The sequence below is a fragment of the Capsicum annuum genome, chromosome 2 (assembly GCF_002878395.1).
Source record: "Capsicum annuum cultivar UCD-10X-F1 chromosome 2, UCD10Xv1.1, whole genome shotgun sequence".
In the NCBI taxonomy this organism is placed as follows: Eukaryota; Viridiplantae; Streptophyta; class Magnoliopsida; order Solanales; family Solanaceae; genus Capsicum; species Capsicum annuum.
The window spans coordinates 91713212-91732541 of NC_061112.1; the positions used below are offsets into that span (position 1 = coordinate 91713212).

The window sequence follows — 19330 nt, forward strand, 5'->3', positions numbered from 1 at the left end:
TGATTTTTTTTTCTAAGAATGACCACGTTTCTGAAACTGTTTTTTGAATTTGAATAGGGTTGTTAGCAAATAACAAAAATTGCATGATTAATGAGATTGTAATCTTAACAGTTAATGAAAGATAATATTTTCATATTTAAATTAAGGGGCAGTAAAATAATTGTATTTATATTTTTATAACAATAATTTATAAAAATATAAAATATAACTTAATATATTATATAATTATGAAAGTGTTGCTACGAATGCTACGCATGTTATTTCTTAATTTTGCCTTTTTAAATCGTAAGGCCGATATATTTTAGAATACTTATACCCACAAAGTTCTAAAACCCTACTGACTGAGCTCACCGGGTTTAAGGGAAACACAAATTGTTCATCAACAGAGTTACAGAGGTACGTTTCTTCTGGAATTCTTGGTATATTCGTTTCTGATTAGCTTAATCCTAAATGGGTTTTCATTTTATCACATAGATTTATTCTTTTTTGCTTCATCGATTTGTTTAGTTTTAATCAAAAGGTTCGTTTTTTTTTTTTCCATTTTTGCATACTTAAGGATTTTTATATTTTTATGATCCTCCTGGAGTTTGGGTTAAGGTCTGTGTACACTTTACCCTCCCTGATTCTGCTAGCTTTTGGGACTATGCTGGGTTTGTTGTTATTGTTGTTAATTGTGGGATTATTGAATATTTATATTTTGGATATCAGCACTGAGCATATTGGGATGCTGATTGCTAATAAAAATAAAAGGGAAACTTAGTGCACTAAAGCTCTCGCTATGTACGGGTCTCGGGAAGAACCGAACCGCAAGGGTTTATTGTATGCAACCTTACCTTGCATTTCTGCAAGAGGCTGTTTATACGGCTTGAACCCGTGACCTCTAGGTCACATTGCAGCAACTTTACCAGTTACTCCAAGACTTTGCTAATAAAAATATGGTCTTTACTCATTTTTTTTTGTTGGGGGGTTTTGGAATAATAGAGAGATTGGTTCATGGCCCGTTTATTTTAGTAATTTTCACAGAGGGAACAGCAACATGGGGAATTTCTGTGTCTTATGCTCTATTGTTGTATCACAAATATGGAAGAGTAGATATATGTTCCCTTTGTGCTATTTTGTATGGCTATGCTTTATGGAATATGTTTATTTAGACTTAGTTATTATATTATTGTAAGTGGAAGAAACTATTAGTGAAAAGGGAAGTTAGGTTGAATGTGTTCGATATCAAAATGAATTTGAATTCTTACAAGTCGTGAAAGTTGTATTGGATAATTTTGTTAATTTGATGGTTCACATATTTTGGAATGTCTCAATATGGAAAACTGTCATATAAATAGGACAAAATGTGAGCTTGGAGAGGAGAAGCCATCCTTTCTGTTCTTTTTACACTGTTTCACGACATCTAGTGTGTTTCACCAGTTAATGGCGGAACTGTTTTACGATCAAAGATTTCTTCTGAATCTAATAACTTAACATGTATTCTCATGTTGTGTTTAATATGGACTCCCATCATTCTGTTGTTTTCATAGGTTTAAAGATGGCTTTGTTCAATAGAATGGGAAATATGCTTAAACAGAGTTTAAGCAGACACACGAACTTGGAACTAGGTGCCTCTAGAACCTCACTTTTCCAAGCTATAAGAAGCATGTCCTCTTCAAAGCTTTTTGTTGGAGGTAAAAGGATTTTGTTCCCAGATGTACGGATTGCTATGTTTTTTTCTTTTGTTGCTCTATAATTGCCAGCTATCCACTGCAGGTCTCTCGTATGGCACTGATGAAGCCTCTCTGCAAGAGGCATTCTCCCAACATGGACAAGTGATTGAAGGTTTACTTATGATTTGACCTTTGATTACATAAAAGTTTGCAACTTATTCCATATAGGTGGTTCAGGGAGAGCCTATAAATTTAATGGGTCCTAAACAAAATAGAAATTGACTAACGACAATATGTATGTCGCATGCAGCTAGAATTATTTTGGATCGTGACACTGGGAGATCCAGAGGGTTTGGTTTTGTTAGTTATGCATCTGCTGAAGAAGCATCGAGTGCCCTGAATGCCTTTGATGGCCAGGTAATGATGCCCAGGCATTTTGTAACAAGAAACTTCTGACTATTATTATAGTTCACATAATAGTCCCATTAGTAGGTTCTATTATGTGAAAATTTTGTAACTAAATTGCTTTGGTCACTTTCTTACGGTTAAAATTAGATGGAATATTTGCAACTTTTAGAACCAGTATCAGGTGATAATTTCATGTTGTTGTACCTTTTCTTTTTATTCAGCGTATTCCACTGTCAGTTACTTGAAGAAATTGATTAGTTATCCTTAGTGCCAACCAATAAGGTTCTATTTGTGTCAACATTCTATCAGTACTTCATCTTGTTTTGCCTTTATTTTATATTGTGACCAAATTACCTTGTTACTTCAGTTGTTTGAGAATGAAATTCTTTTTGAAAACATTTTGGGACTTGTATTAGGTAAAATTTGTTGCTTAATTTTGCAGGAACTCCACGGGAGACGGTTAAGGGTGAATTATGCCACAGAAAAGCGTCCTGGAGGATTTGGTGGTGGTTATGGCAGCGGAGGTGGATATAACTATGGTGGGGGGGGAGCTGGAGGGTACGCATCTGGCAATTATGGAGGTGGTGGTAACTATGGTACCAACAACAGTTACCCTGCAGGTGGCGGAAACTATGGTGGAGGAATGGGGTATGGTAGTGGTGGCGAACAAGGCAGCTTTGGGGGTGGATATGCTGGTGGGGATAGTGGAAATTACAATGCTGGTGTTTCCGGTAGTAATGATCTCTTCAACAACTCTGAATTTGGTGGGAGCTCTGGGAGCTTGCACTATGGTAGCGAAGAACAGCTTAGTGCAGACCAAGGGACTGAATCTATAAACAATGATTTCACACCAGGCGCAGAAGGAAGCTACACAGGTGACAATGATGGGCCAAATGACTATGCCAACTCAAGGAGTTGATAATATGTCCTTCCATGCTATTCAAGAACTTTGGCTTTGACGAGTACATGTGAGGCAAAGAATATGTCCTTCCATACTACTCATTCTTTTTGTTTAAGGCATTTGTCATACCTTTCTTGACTTTGTGACTAAAATGACGATCGCAGCATTTGCACATCTAGTTAATGTGCAATCAGAACCAATAAAATATGCATGTTAAAACTGATTAGATCCCACAATTATTTAGTGGAAGTGTTTCCTTTACATTCGGTAGAGTTAACATCTTGGATAATTGAGTGTTTTGGGTTCCAACTTTTATGTTAACAAATTCAACACACCCTCATAACTTGCTGATTGCTGGAGTGCCAATAACTGCCCAATGATGCTTCAAAAAAAAAAAAAAGACGAATCTGCTGCCATATCTTTGTTTTTAGTAAACAAAATTCCTCAAAAACTCAATAGTTAAACTCTATCAGGACCATCAGCAAACAATTTCTGGTTTCAATTTCCTGGAGGGAAGGATAATCGAGATACAATGTTGTAGAGTCTCTACGAGTCATCTTATATAGGGCACTAATTGCAGTCAGGTATTTACCAACTTGACGCAATACTATAGAACACTATTTTTCCTCTTTTCCTCTGTTTGGATCCCTGGCCTCGTTTTTTTTTTTTTTGTGGTGGTGTGGGGGGTACATAAATATTTCACAACCTGATCCACAGCCAACAAAAATCTACCAGCCAATTCCAGGTCAACTGAGAATGCCAAATCAGAAATGTGCAGTGGTCATTATTAAACAGCCCAGAATGGCTTTGGAGTTGCTAGCACACTTGAGCTACTTCTCAAAGGTCTGCCAATTGCTTCATCATCATCGTCGTCATCCCCATATTCCATTAGCTGGACTAAAGTATCTGAGATGCACAAATTAAATAAAACAATCAAATACAAACTTTCAGAACACTGTAAAAATAGACAAGTTCAAGTCCGATAACGACAAAAACCACTACTATGCCTGAATCCCAAGCAACTTTGGATTGGCTATATGCATCTTCATTGAATATCTCACCCATTTAAGCTCATCTCAAACCATATAATACAAAATCGAAGCAAATATAAAAGATGGGAGATTTTAAAAAAAAGTAAAAGTTCAGTCAGATCTAAGAAGCAGTTTCTATCCATGTGAAAGGATAGCAAAATTTTGCCAGGTAATGAAACTACTGAAGATCTCTACATGTTAATTGGAATAATTGGATTTTCACACTTCTACTTAGTAACAAGAAATGCAAGGAAAAGAAGGGGGTAATGAAGGTAGGTAGTTCACTAATACACAAGCCAAGCAAGAGTTTATTGAAATATTGAGACCAAATAGCTTGGAGTGATGGCAAATACCCGGAACAGTTTCACATGGAGCTTTATTAACCACATTGTTGTCATGCACTTTCTGTGAGGATGATTGGAACTTTGGTGGTGGTGGTGGTGGTGGAGACATCATTCTAGGAGGTGGCGGAGGCGGCATTGAACTGTACAATGGCTGAACCAACTTTTTCGGAGTCGTAGTACCAATTTTGCCTCTATCGCCTGCATCTGACATTCGTTCCTGAAGCATTGGAAGCTCTGGACTCTGCAGCGGATTCTGGCAAACAAAAGGGGAGGAAGGGTCCATCCATAAAAAAATTCCAGGAAAAAAGGAGGTAAACTTAAAGTTTTTTGAGAACATACTTAACATTCTTTTACTTGTATAGTAGCAGGCAAAGGAAGGTGTAAAATAAACTCGTGATCCTAAGAGATACTGATTTCGACTTGAATAAATTGGACTCATAGTGTAAAGATATGCAACTTGACTTTTCTTCTATCACTTGCTACAAGGAGCTTAGATCATTACGTTTAGAAAATTTCTCTTCATAGTAAAGGTGAAATTGTTTGAAAGCCTTACAAGCAGTGTATTATGAGCTAGATCTTATTACCCTTGTAGTACTTGAAGCAAAGTAGGTAAATAATGTGCATTTCATATTAGCATATTAACATTTGACAGAATGCCAAAACCAGAAGGGGCATGGTATCTTTGCATCGGCACCATAAAACTGAAATAGCATGCAGCAACCCCATGCCTCCTACATATCCCAGAATCCTGTGAAACATACAAAGGTCCAACAGAGTTCCACTATCAGCCTGTTAGCTTCATACAAGGTCAGAGAAATTACCTGGAATATCAAGTAGAAAAGGTTAGACCAAAAATAAATACATGCTTTTTAACTAAAAATATCTAAGGGAAGCAAATTTGAGGAATTTCAAAAGCTCCATTTAGAACAGCAATGTGATACAAATTTAAAACGAGAAACAAAGGAGTCCTATATTTATTTACTCCCCTACCCCCAACCCAAACTAATTATAACAGGGAAATGTTATAAAATAACCAAAGCAACAAAGGAAAAAATCAGACAAATTCCTAATTCTTACAACTGTGTTGGATATACGGCTAAATTAACTAGCACCTTGGAAATTTAGATTCAGATCAATATGCAGTCCATGGATTGCTACAGTTGCGACATATGAGAGGTGAATAGAAACTAAAGGGCGAAGGATAAACTAAATTCAAAAGAGATCAAAAAATAAGAGAATCTGACAAATCCCAGTTTTCCCAGTCATCATGCTACACAAGCTGCACTTCATCCTTATATTAAAACAGTCAAACCTCTCTATAACAACATTGTTTGTCCTATATTTTTTGGCTGCTATAGTGAAATGCTAGTATAAAAACATATAATATAACATAATAAGAAAAATCTGTTCCGCAGAAAACATGGTTGTTACAGTGAAAATGTTATTATAGAGGATAGTTCTTCAAAAGAGGTCTGAATGTACCATTTATATAGTTGAAGGGAAGTAAAAAATCTGTCATATACATAGCATACTCCTGTGCAGAAGGATCAGTCAAGCATGAGAAATAATTAGCGGACACAACTACACATATAACGAGGCAGATGTACAGGATATAGCTACGGCGCATAGCACCACAGTTATGAAGGCTTAGACTCAGAGCATATCTTTTGAGAAATCACAGGTACTTGGTGATTTGGTTAAGAGGCCCTCCAAATGAGGAATGAGAAATAATACAATTTCAGTGACCTTTCATCAACCACTACAGGAAACTTGTTTCACACAAGCCAACATCTTTTTTCAGTTATATAGTCGGTCTAGCAGTCGTTCTGCTAGATACCACATAGTGAATGGTCAATGAAAACAGCAGTACTTGGAGGTGCTTTTGATCCTTTCAGATTAGTGATACATGTATCCCTCAATTTTCCACTAAGGAGTCGTTTGGTAGAGTGCATTAGAAAAAATAATGCATGCATTAGCTTTGTGTATTACTAATATCTTGTTTGCTAGACTTTTTCAACCTGTGTATAACCAATAGCTTTGTGTATTACTAGTATCTTGTTTGCTATACTTTTTCAAACTATGTATAACTAATGCTTGTTACACTCTATTTGGTATTAAGGTGTGTATAACTAATAAATGGAGCTTCATGGTATTCATAATGCAATGGGTTCAAATGCATGCATTAACATGTTTAAAGACACAATTGCCCCTCAAAACCTTTTCCACATCCTTTCCACCATATTTTTGGAGGATATTTGCAAAAAAATACTTTAAAAAAAAATTATGCAATGCATGTTATTTTTAATAAAACAAACCAAACACTGTATAAGAAAAATGTCAACATAACTAATACTAACATTATTAATGCAAACATTACTGATACATTATATTTTGCACTATTCTTATACACCGTACCAAACGACCCCTAACTGAGTAGGAATAATAGTAATTTCAGTACTAATTTTTTCCCTCTTTTTTACATGATATCATCTACCATTTTAGTCCTCATCCAAAAGAAAAGCTTATTTTGGAGGACTGGAGCAAAACTTTTTGCACAGACAGTGCCCCATTGCATACTTCAAAGAGCAGAAAGATATAACATAGGAACTCCTGGATACTCCAGTTTACGTTCATTTGCCAGAAATTATAATAAGAAATGCTTTCAATATTCATTTCCCATCTCTGGTCAATTATGAAGCTTTATGTACTTGACTCGGAAATGACCATTATAATTCTCATTAAAAGCCAGTTAAGGCCAATTGCCTTGAGATACCTTCGTATAGGTCAAGGAGACTAAGCACATACCTGGTTTACAGTTGCTTGGCCTTTTCCAGCTGCCGGCAATTCCTGAAATTTACGCTTCTGTGCAGGGCGCTTGTCCTTCTTGGTACCTATACTTGTCTGTGAGGTGATGCTTGCTCCCGTTATTACCGGAGCAACTGTGGCAGTGGCTGGAGAAGTAGACTGCCTAAGAGCCAAAGCAACTTGCTGCAGAGCAGTGGCTTGGGGGTATATACCATCATAACCAAGATAGCTTGTTCTACTAGTAACTAATTGATGAGGATAGCGACTGGTAGGAGGTTGAGATGGCACAGGATTCAGTGAGCCAAGAGATTGCTGCTCTGTACCCTGAGAAAAAACGCTAGTCACACCTGCAGCTGCTGTTGTGGAGCTCAAAATCTGTGCAGCTACACTGGCTGCAGGTATGTTATTGACTTCTGATTCACTTCCAGAACCCTGACCACTGGCTAGCGGTTGTGGTGGAGGCGGAACAGCTCCATAAACCTTACAAGAAGAGACTCTATGGATTGACAATCACAAAAATGAGGATTCAGAACTCAAGCTAACAAAAGAAAAAGAACCATGAAAAAATAACAGCCCACAAACCTCTTCTGAACAAAAAATTAACAGGTTGCAATCACATTTCATGTACTCAGAGAAACATGCATACCTAGAAGCACCACACTCAGCACAAATAGTATCCAAAAGATTTTCTGCCAAAAGCTTCGCACGCTCAAGACTTGCAGTGTTATTGCTTGATATGAGTAAATGCAGAGGTTGGTGCACATCTGCACGTTAAAGAATACATTTATGAGGAATAACTAATCTTTTTTATAGGCGAGAAATCTGGCCAGTGTCACACAGTTGATAACTAATCTTATCATGCTAACTCTGAACCATGGGAAAATAATTGCCTCTCTTAATCAACAAATAGGCACCTTCACCCGGCCCTCCATCTGAATATCCTGAACCACGTCCTCTAAGCAAGACAGTTGCTCCAGTTTCATTCATAATGTGATTTATATACTGATCCTGCACTTACAAAAACCAACCACCAGCACAGAAGAAAATCTCTCCAAATGGACGGAGATGTCAGAGAGAGCTCAGAATATTAGAATCTCTTAGGTTTCTATAAATAAGAATAAAGTTTAAAGGAGCACATCAAGCATCATAATGCCAAAAGAGATAAATGAGATAATAAGCCAGGTGAATACACGGGGTGGGGAATGAATTACACCCAAACAACTGGAAAGAAACAATCATATTGCCAAAAGAGATAAATGAGATAATGAACCAGGTGAATACACAGGGTGGGTAATGAATTACACCCAAACTACTGGAAAGAAACAATCATATAATTACTCAGACCAGACTCTGATCAATAAAGAGTAATTGATGCGAACATCTGATCAATATCAGAGAAGTAACGACTAAATGAACTTTCCCGATATCTGAACTCGACAGCAATCACAAAAAATAGGGAAAAGAAATTGACAAGGCAAATGGATCGTAAATCACAAAACAAAAGATTCTATTATTTGTGTTGTTAAGTACATGAGAATTCATCCATTCAAAATTTGATAAAGAACTTAATCCTCGACAGGAAACATACCACAATAATTCAATAAACCAGGGAAGAAGGCCAAACTTAGATAGAGGGAGCTCACATTTGGTCCACGAATGCGCACAGTAATATTTGCTGATGGATCAGCCTCAAAGCCCAGGTATACACAGGTACTCAGCAGATGATTGACCTGATGATAAGAGAGTTAGATGTTCCAGTAATTTTCTGGCTTCAGGTCCAGTTAAACCTCAGTAGTTACCACTTACCTTTAATCCATTGTTAACAGTTCCTTGCTTCAGCATTTCCTCCACTACAGCAGCAGCACGATCAACTGCTTTGATCCTCTCAACTGTTGTTTCTAGCTGAACCAACCACAATACATGTAAATACAACGTAGCAATCAATCACTTCACCTAGTAAAGTAAAAGTTCAAACAACAAAACTGGAAAGATTACAGAGAGAAGTCCCACTATAACAAAAAAAATATTTTCTTCATAATGTGACCCAAGATAAGTTCAACTTCCCTATGGCGAAGTGTTTTACGTAATACAAGATACCATGAAATGAAACTTAATGAGAGATCCCTTTTATAACTTCACCACTCAACTTTTTCCTTTAATTTTGTTACTACAATAACAAAAGTTATCAGTGGACTTTTAACTTTATACTTTTATGTTTTCAACTCTCACTAACTTTGCTAAGTCAAACATGAACATTAAATTTGGGCTGGATAAATGAAAGATTGTAGACATAAAAACAACAAATTAGAAAAGGTTCAGGAGATGTGAATATGATTTGCTCCACCATAGGTTTTTCTTTTAAAAAGACCAGATATTTAAAGATTCTCCAGCCATGTATAGTATATACTTGATAAAAGCAGGAAAAAAAAAAGCAGTGAATGACGCTTTACTAGAGAAGGGTAGTAGAAGAATATTGGTGGTAACCACTTCAAAGGTTGGAAAAAACACAGAAACCAAACTCAAAAAAAGAGTTAACACTAGGCAAATACACAACCTAAGTTGCTCGGAATTTCTCCATCTATTTTGGTTAAAGTACCATCGGGGGTCTATTGGAAACCACCTCTGTATCTCACATTTGAGGTAGTGGTATGGACAGCGTACACTTACCTTCCCCAGACCCCACTTGGTGGGAATATACTGGGTATATTGTTGTTGTTGTTTTGATCAAAGTATCAAAATTTGTAGACAAGATTGGATAAGGATCCCAGCCTCACTCTCACTCCCACCCCCACACCAATGTCGGGTCAACATGGGTGCAACACCAAAAATGAAGGTCCGAGCAATACAGACAACAACATCATACCCAGATTGTATTCCCACAGCCCACAGGTGGGGTCTGGGGAGGGTAGAGTGTATGCAGACCTTATCCCTACGTCGTGGAGATAAAGAGGTTGTTTACGAAAGACCCTCGGCTCAAGTAAACACATAACAAAGCCGTTTGAAAAATACAATGTAGAGGTAAAACAAGACATGGAAAATAAGACAATAGTAGCAAATAATAGAGTACATATCATACATGTCAGAATAATGCGATAAACGAAGCACAAGAAACATCAGGTAGTAGTAGCAGTAGCAGTAATCGAACAACAAGAAATTGCAAGCATAATGCAAATACTATCGACCGCCAAGCCTACCGCGGCACGAGCGTGAGATAACACTCTACTATAACCTCTCACACCTCCTCGCCGGGGCATTTGCGTATCTTTTCTTCACATGTCCAAACCATCTCAATCTCATCTCCCTCATCTTGTCCACCACAGAGGCCACATGCAAATGTATTGACTAATTAAAAATGCTCAAGAAAATGATTTATCCATGCAATTTAGTGATGGACAAAAATTCATCCGCAATCTTCCTCGACAGATGGTGCATCTTAAACGCAAGTAACTAAAATTGCTTACATGTGCCCCAGCAGAAATATGAAGGTATAGGGGCTTTTCACCATCAGATGGTGCGTTCGGAGGCCTGTATTTACCCCTGCAACATCCAGGTTCTATTAAGTATCATACTGTAAATAAAAGCTAAATAATAAGCAATATAAGACTTCATGGTGTACTACCTAGTTATAACCACAGCACCCGTGCTCTTCTGAATCTGCAGAAACAGAGATAATTGATCAAAGAATGTTGTGCATAACCTTAAGATAATCATGTTTGCTTGTTGACTCATCTTTAATCTTATAAACCCATTAACAATATTCACCTCTTCCTGTGTTTGGCGCTTTGTGAGCCTGTAGCGAATAGACGGATCAGCATCATTAATGACAATTTCTCTTGCTATCAACTCATCCTGAATTTTCGGCTGCAATAGCTCATTGCAAAATCAGAAGTGACCAAAAAAAGATAGCTGATTCTGAACAGCATTTTGTAGAAGGGTAAAGGAAAAATAACACAAAGAACATGACTGACTCAGTAAAAATCCAAATGATGCATAATAAACACATTAACTATTAATTTGCAGTAAGACAACCACAGGAAAGTGAACCAGAGAACTTTTTTCATTTTGATGCTGATGTAAGGAGGTAGATAATTGGAACGGCTACTGACAACAAAAATAGTTTCTTCCGCCCCAAAGAAAAGGAAGAGAAGCAAATGTTGGGAGATACGTAAATCCTGCATTTGGCTAATAACTAATAGAGCTAGGAGACAACCCTCAAATAATAGGGGAAAACTTCCAAACTAGAACATAATAAGCAGCATCTTCTCCGATGATCTTACTTGAACTGATTTTTGGGCAATAATGACGGGAAGCTGCTGCACTGTAGTAGCACCAATAGCGGTAAGAGGATTCGTAAAAGCTGCACCCAAAACTGGAACTATGCTAGGTAGTGTGATACCAGCAAGAGAACCCACATTTGCCAATGGAAAAATCCCAGGTACCACTGCCCCTTCGGGAACAAAGGTCTCCGCAGGCTGATCCCACTTTCTCCTTTTCCTGGAAGATGTCGAAAAGTTATACCACCAGAAGCGCTTACTTGGAATTTCTTATTAGAGTACAAAGATGTCGCTCATCTAATATTAATCAATCAATCAAATAATTTCTCCAGTGTGAGCTCACACACCAGTACCAAGTCCGAAAAAGGCATGCTTACTTTAGGTAAGCCCAACACAAAACCAATCAACTTACGATGAATCAATCAATTTAGTTGCTACGTTCTCTTCTTAATTATTTTTACTTTACATACTTGTTATTTGTATGCTTTACTTGAGCTAAGGGTCTATTGGAAACAGCCTCTCTACCTTCACGAGGTAGGGGTAAGGTTGCATACACACCACCACCCCAGACCCCTCGTATGGTATTACACTGGGTTTGTTGTTGTTACGAATCAATCAACTATGTTTTAATCCTAAACTAGCTAGGGCCAGTTAAGTGAATCTCTATATCCATTCAGCCCTAGTACATAACTTTTTATGCTTATTTTTCTTTCCTCAAACTGTTCCAAAATTCTATTTTCAGCCTCTCTACCCCATGAAGGTAGGAGTACGGCCTGCATATACCCCACCCTTCCCAGACCCCATTTGTGGGACTATATTGGGTTTATTCTCATTGTTATTGCTGTTGTTGTTGTTTATTTTTCTTTCCCTCTTCTACAGAATAATGCAAACAATCCGGCTAATATTTATCGAATTAAACCAGATTCACTAAATGCCTAGAAAACAGCTAATCCTCCGCGTGTTCTTCCTACAGAGCAACAATTTTGTCTCAACAAAGTACTAATCAGTTTGAACTTTGAGGCACTAATGCTTGCATTAGGGTCGGCTGTCTACATCACGCCCCTTGGGGTGCGGGACGCTTTGCGCACTGGGCTGACCCAACTGTTTTAAAGTACTAATCAGCTGCCAAAGTGTTTTCGGTTAGCATCAGAGTAAAAGGGATATCAATCAATGTATCAACCAGCTAGAGACAATGAATCAAAAAATATTATTCAGGAGACAGCGAACAAAATTTAGTCATACGCGAGGGATTCAATTTTGACCCGAGTCAATGATAACTCAGATCTCAACTGAAGCTGCTTGCCTTCAAAAAAAACTAAGATGAAAAGTTGAAAATTTGTATGCACCTTTGCTTGGTTGATGAAGAATTGGAGTCTATGTGTTGAGAAGATGAAACTCTAGGGCAATTATCCTCTGTCATTGATGAAGAAATTTCTAGTTACTCCAATTCTCGATGATTCTTATTTTGATTCAATGGAGAGCGGAAAAAGGATTGAAATTTCAGGGGCACACAGAATTCCAATTGTGTAAGAATTTTTGGCTTCCAGATTCCACAATGGATTTGGATGAAGGCGAATGAGCCGATGCTAGGGATTTCTTGTGACATGCACGTGCAAGAAATGTTAATAGAAGTACTATTTTAATTTAATTTACTGATGCGGCATATCAAAAGCTGGAATAGCTCAGTTTGTTTGGGCGTGTTGCTGCTAACCTCAAGGCCGGAGGTTCAAGCCCTCCTTCTTGCGCAAAATCAGTTTTTTATTTGGGTCAAAGTTCACCATTAGTTACAATTTTTATTCAAAAATGTCTTCCAACTAATAAAATAACTCAAACTTTAAGTTTTTTTTTTTTAAATGCTCCACCATTATGTTTTTATCTCACAAATTTTTAACTAGTAAAATAGCTTAAAATTATGTTTTTATTCAAAAATGCCCATACCATTATTATTGTGACTCACAACTCCCTTTCAACTAGAGTCGTTGGGCCAGCCCAGCCTGTAATTTAATGGAGTTGAACTTCAATTTTTGCAGCTCATTTAAGAACAGGGCTTTTTAGCTCGACCAGTATAAACTCGTGGCCCGTGGGGCTTGAGCAATGTGGGTTGTGCTAGCCCATGGGCCGGCCCATAAGTCTTACATGCAACTATTTAGATTGCTTATTAATATTTTTATTTGGTTCGAAGGATATCATGTCAAAAGTTATTTAATTTCATTATTAAGAGTATTTTTTGAGGTGTTGGAGACTTCCTTTTGTGTCGCCACTTAGAAGATTTGAATCCCCGTCTCAACTTTTGCTCAATATGTAATAACGGCAGGGGAACAAAAAATTCAAATCTTCGAAGATGAAACTTGAAAGAGATGGTAAAATGGCAAGAAAGCTTCTATCTCGCCAACTGGCAAGAAAGTATTAACATTATAAAATATTGTATGGTAATATTTATGTTTATTAATATTCTAAAATTAAATTATAAAATATTATTTTTTAAAAAGTGGGCTGGCCCGTGAGGTTCGCAACCCACACAGTAATAGTGTGGGCGTGGTGTTTTTTGGTCCATCATTTTGATGGGCCAGCCCGGTCTGACCCCGTTAAACTCAAAGCTCATGTGGACTAACCCGGATGGATTGGGCCGACCCATATTGACAGCTTTACTTTCAACTAACAAATAGCTCAAAAATATCTCCTTTATTAATGATTATTTTGAAATAAAAGTATAAAAAGGTTAATTTTTATCCTGAAACTATTCTTGTTATTAGAGACATCTAAACTCTAACAAGTGGTGTGATTTTTATGTGAATATGAGATATTCTTCACGGGCTAAGAAACACATATTCTTTGGCAAGTTAAAAATAGCAATGTGGATTAAGTGGGTGCATTATTACTATATAAAGAATAATGAGTTGGACATGATGTCAACTCCTAAAAATGCAGCTTGGGTGGTGAAAAAAGTTATTGACAGCAGACAAGTGGTGATGTCACAGCAGCTATCCAGTGCTCAATTCAAAATGTATTAGAGAAGATGGTACAAGGTGGCAAGTTCAAAATCAAACGAGCATATCAATCCATGATGCCTCAACTGCCTAAGGTTCCATGGAAGAATATAATATTGCATAAGCAAGTGCACCCGAGGTTCAAATTCATATTATTGTTTGCAGTGCAACAAAGGTTGGCAACAGTAGTGAGGCTTCAGAAAATAGGAATTCAAGTTCCAATGAACTACATATTTTGTAATGGAGATACAAAAACTTTTGACCACCTATTCTTCAGATGCCCATACAGTAACCAGGTGTGGAGAAGAATGTTAAGTTGGCTGCAACTTAGAAGAAGCATTGGCACATGGCAGCAGGAGCTTGATTGGATGAGCAAAGTAGCTAAGAAGAAGGGAGCTTATGCTGAAACCATTTACAACACATTTGCGATGGTTGTCTACAACATATGACATGACAAAAACACATTGAGGTTCAAGAAGGGACAGAAAACGATTGATCCATAGTCATGCACCTACACATACAGGGAAGACATATAGCAACCTGGACGAATGACTGCACAAGTTAGATTACTTTTCTTATGTATAAATTGGTGACGCTTTCTTATGTAGTGTTATAGGTAGTGAGAATTAGATAACTGGAGGTAGATGGTCAGCTTCTACCCGGCTTTATAAAGACAGATTTTAATTATTAATAATACAACATCCTTAAACCAAAAAATAAAAAAAATAAAAAATAATATGTTTTGAAGTCTTTATTCGTCGTCCACAAGAAATGAAGTCTCTAATGCATCATTTCAATAATCTTTTTTTTCTACTAAATGAAGGAAAAATTGCATTATTAATTTTTGAAACATGCTCATGGAGTCATGGCAAAGGAAAACGTGGTTTTATTTTTTGACCCAAGAAGAAAGTCATGCACATACTACCTGGTAAAATAAATTCGTAAACAACAATACATTTTCATTGCATATTTAGCAAAATATTATTATATCACATGGTTTGAGCAGCAAAAGCAAAAACATACAAGTATTAAGGGGCATTTCGAGAATTTCTCAAAAAATAATATGTTTTGAGGTCTTTGTTCGTCGTCCACAAGAAATGAAGCCTCTAATGCATCATTTCAATAATTTTTTTTCTACTAAATGAAGGAAAAAATGCATTATTAATTTCTGAAACTTGCTCATGGAGTCATGAAAAATAAAAACGAGATTTTATTTTTTGATCCAAGGAAAAATTCATGCACATACTGATAAAATAAATTCGTAAACATCAATACATTTTCATTTGTATATTTAGCAAAATGCTATTATATCACATGGTTTGAGCTGCAAAAGTAAAAACATACAAGTATTAAGGGGCATTCCGAGAATTGAACTTGGGACCTCTTGCACCCTAAGCGAGAATCATACCACTAGACCAAATGCTCGTATTGTCCTAAAATGCCAAATTTATAATATAGATTTCCTTTCTCCAATTTCGCTATAACATAGAAATGTAAGATAAATACTTACTTATAGTGGGTGTTTCCACCAAACAAATGTAACTTACCATAGTTAGGTGATTTAATATAGTTAATATAGATATTAGTTAATCATAATTAGAGTCGTCAATATGGGCCAGGTTCATTGGGCCTACCCAACGCAACCCGTAAATTGTTAAGGTTGAGCTATGATTTTTGCAGTCCTTTTAAGAACAAGACTTTTTAGCCCAACCCTATAAGCTCATTGGTCCGTGGGGCTTGAGCAATATGAGCTGGGTTAGCCCATGGGCGAAACAAAAAATGATTAAAAAATAGAATAGAGTACTAAGAATAAAGAAAAAATTCAAAGTCTATTTGAACCATCATAGATATTTAAATATTAAATATATTTATAAAATATATAAATAATTAAAATAAAAAATACTAAATTTTTTAAGGAATTAAATATGTTTGATGAAGATGATGTGGAGATGTTGAATAGGTTATAAGTGTCATGTGAGTTTTTTTAGGAGTTTATTTACACTTTTAATGGACTAAATATTGACATTTCTTTATGTTTTATTGTGATAAATTAAAACAAAATTAGGTTAATATTGTTATTTAGCTAGTTATATTATTACTCATTGACAGTTTCGTTTGTTTTTCAACATCTCTATTTGGTTTGAATTTGGTATCAAAAGTTATTTAATTTCACAGATTATTAGTTTTTTTTTAATAAATTTGAGACTTGATTAACAAGTAGTAACTTCATGTAATATTATGTTGTAAATATTTATGTAATTAACAATTTAAAATTTAAATTTAAATTATAAAAATAATATATTTTAGCAAGTGGGCTGGCTCGTGGAGGCCTGCAGTCCACAGTATGATGGATTGAGTTTGCTATTTTCTAGTCTGTCATGTTGATGGGTCAACCCGGCCTGACTGGTCAAACTCCAAAGCCCATGTGGGCTAGCCTGGATGGGTTGGGCCAACTCGTATTGACAATTCTAATCATAATTAAGCAATAGTTGTGTATGTTCATGCAACCATTGATTTGGTGTAAACATCCATAAATTTTTAATAAACTTGTGGCAATCATAAACGTTTAGGTATCTGGTGAAAATATAAGATAAATATTCCTTAAGCCTTATTTATTTGTACTTAATGAGTATATTAATCTTAATTATTCATATTTTAATTTTTAAGTGTATTTATTTTCAGGTTTGAATCTTAATTATTAATTGTGTTTGTTTTTCTTATTTTATATCCACTTAATAAAATCTGAATGATTTAGATCTCTAATAAGTTTTAATATCATTAATATGTTATCATTACTTTCAGTGCTAATCATTGTCACTGTCTACCATTATCAATTATCATCACCCACAATCAATTAACATCCGCAATCACAACTACCATCATTCTCAATCACCACAATCAACAATCAAGGTCATTAGCCACCTTTTTTTTTTACAGTAATCACTATCAACCACTAATACTATACAACCATCAATCAGTACCGATAATCAGTACCATCAATCATCATTATATAACACAAATCATTGTCATTAGTCACCCCTACTATATCTGTTACTACCATACAACGCAATTATTAGTTTGTCACCATCAACTAACACCATCATTTACCATTGTTGAAATCACCATCACTACTAACTACCTATTATCTACAACCATCTCCATATCAACTAACAACACAATCTACCACCACCCAGTTGATATATGCATCCTTTACCATTAGTCATCACTACTACCAACTATTAACAACAACAATAACAATAATAATAACATAGTCAATGTAGTTTCACAAGTAGTGTTTGAGGAGGATAGAGTATATACAAAGGATAAATTACACAAATCCCAAACTTAAGATATCATATTACCAAATATACCTTACCTTTTTAAAATTTACATAAAATCCCCGAATTCAATTTTAATGTTGATACATATGTTGTAACTCACCTCACCGAGTTTCTCTCCTCCATTAACGCTGCCAGTTTTTTTTCATAATTTAGTTCCCTAAAATCTCTCCCAGTTAGCAGCAATTGAATTAACTTCCTTCTCCACTACATCAACCGATTAGAACCGTCAACATACTTCATTAAATTTCAAAAATTGTCAACTACTTTAAAGAGGTTAGTTGTATGTTTATGTGGATTTTAACTTATTTTTTAACAGAAAAGTCAATATCCATATATGCTTCAACTTATTTTTGTGTTAATTTGTTTGATATTTAATGGCTAATGAAGATTCACCCTCATTCAGTTTGGGGATTTCAAAAATCGAAACATAAAAAGGTATTCCTGCTAGAAATTAAGTTGTGGGTTTTACTCCGGATAACTTTGATTACACAGAGGAAGGTTTTAGTGAAAGTGAAAATAGGTCAAAGTACCGCAATGTTCCAAAAAAATTAAAGAATTTAAGACAAACTTTTACTGCAAAAAATCAAGAATTCGACATGTAAATGGAAGATCAGGAGGAAGTAGCGCATCCGTTGAATCAGGTATTGATATCACAAGTGATTCATTTAGGTGGTACCCATTTTGTTTTAAAAAAATCGATTGATACATATATAAATTTATTTTGTTATTCATAGGTGTTTTTACTTTAATGGTGATTCATATGAATGTTACATATGTTATCATTATATGGGTATTATAGTGATCATTCGATAGATTCATTTTGTATAATTTTAATGGGTAATATATATTGTGTTATGGTGATTCATATGGTAGATACAATTAATATTTCAATTATATGGTGATTCATATGCTATTAATGGGTGATACATTTTGTTCACATTGAATGTTTGATACATATTTTGTTATTTAATTGGTGATACATATTATCATACAGTTTAAGAGTATTTTTTATGGATCAGATTTTTGGTGATACATATGTCCTAATACTTTCTATACTCATTTTATTGTTGTTTTTATTTATAAATATGTGATAGATTTGACATATGAATCATCTTTTAATTTGCGATATTGTCAATATTTGTTGTTGGTAGAATGTTAATTTGATTGTGAAAAAATGACCTGCACACAACTTAAGGATTGGCGGTGCACACAACATCAATGTAGTAGATAGACTTAAAGAAGTTTTGAAAGATGAACGAATCAAAATTTTCAGAAGCACCTATTTTGGTTCATTTCTGGACCTCTCTAATTATAAATTTCAAGGATCGATAATAAGGTGTTTGATGACCTTAGAGGCCCCACACCCATACCAGGATCAACTAAGGATATTGGTAAACAATACAATTCTTTGTTTTTTACTGTACGAGTTTATTATCGTTACCGGGCTAGAATGCATCGGGAACGAAGTTGATTTCAATTATTTAGACCTTTCACCATGTCGACTATAAAAAAATATTTTTTTGTATTTGACAGCAAATGTGAAAAGAAGTGAGTTGATCAACCTTTTTTTGAATAAAAAGTGTGAAA

General features: G+C 35.6%; 3 protein-coding genes across 8 annotated transcripts; 2 read left to right on the forward strand and 1 right to left on the reverse strand.

The window, feature by feature from the left end:
* The first annotated feature begins 248 nt into the window (after positions 1–248).
* Positions 249–3222, forward strand: LOC107858753 (glycine-rich RNA-binding protein 4, mitochondrial). The gene is made up of 5 exons (XM_016703529.2): positions 249–396; positions 1530–1673; positions 1756–1824; positions 1963–2069; positions 2503–3222. Exons 2-5 carry the CDS (start codon positions 1538–1540, stop codon positions 2977–2979), a joined length of 789 nt encoding a protein of 262 aa, XP_016559015.2. The 5' UTR covers positions 249–396; positions 1530–1537; the 3' UTR covers positions 2980–3222.
* A 119-nt stretch (positions 3223–3341) lies between these two features.
* Positions 3342–13026, reverse strand: LOC107858752 (protein RIK). Of its 6 annotated transcripts, none has more exons than XM_016703525.2 (13): positions 12762–13022; positions 11419–11635; positions 10904–11002; positions 10761–10795; positions 10603–10678; positions 8948–9043; positions 8785–8871; positions 8056–8149; positions 7788–7905; positions 7142–7637; positions 4980–5084; positions 4346–4589; positions 3342–3867 (listed from the first exon to the last, which is right to left on the reverse strand). In XM_016703525.2, exons 1-13 carry the CDS (start codon positions 12833–12835, stop codon positions 3749–3751), a joined length of 1860 nt encoding a protein of 619 aa, XP_016559011.2. In that variant the 5' UTR covers positions 12836–13022; the 3' UTR covers positions 3342–3748. The 6 variants fall into 6 exon arrangements, 5 of the variants coding, with proteins under 5 accessions (XP_016559011.2, XP_016559010.2, XP_016559013.2 ...); XM_016703524.2 differs by having other exon boundaries at positions 8032–8149; positions 12762–13021; XM_016703527.2 differs by lacking the exon at positions 4980–5084.
* Positions 13027–14431: 1405 nt separating this feature from the next.
* Positions 14432–14851, forward strand: LOC124896205. Its single transcript, XM_047407733.1, has one exon. The coding sequence runs from the start codon at positions 14432–14434 to the stop codon at positions 14849–14851; it is 420 nt and encodes a 139-aa protein (XP_047263689.1).
* The last annotated feature ends 4479 nt before the right edge of the window (positions 14852–19330 follow it).

Bases quoted from the DNA above. Each gene is read 5' to 3' on its own strand.
- LOC107858752 (XM_016703524.2), bottom strand. From the start codon at position 12,835: ATGACAGAGGATAATTGCCCTAGAGTTTCATCTTCTCAACACATAGAC. The intron at 11,636-12,761 runs GTGCATACAAAT...GACATCTTCCAG, and splicing joins TCTTCATCAACCAAGCAAAG to GAAAAGGAGAAAGTGGGATC. The intron at 10,679-10,760 runs GTAGTACACCAT...TGGATGTTGCAG, and splicing joins GGTGCTGTGGTTATAACTAG to GGGTAAATACAGGCCTCCGA.
- LOC107858753 (XM_016703529.2), top strand. From the start codon at position 1,538: ATGGCTTTGTTCAATAGAATGGGAAATATGCTTAAACAGAGTTTAAGC. The intron at 1,825-1,962 runs GTTTACTTATGA...TGTCGCATGCAG, and splicing joins ACATGGACAAGTGATTGAAG to CTAGAATTATTTTGGATCGT. The intron at 2,070-2,502 runs GTAATGATGCCC...TTAATTTTGCAG, and splicing joins TGAATGCCTTTGATGGCCAG to GAACTCCACGGGAGACGGTT.
- LOC124896205 (XM_047407733.1), top strand. From the start codon at position 14,432: ATGGTACAAGGTGGCAAGTTCAAAATCAAACGAGCATATCAATCCATG.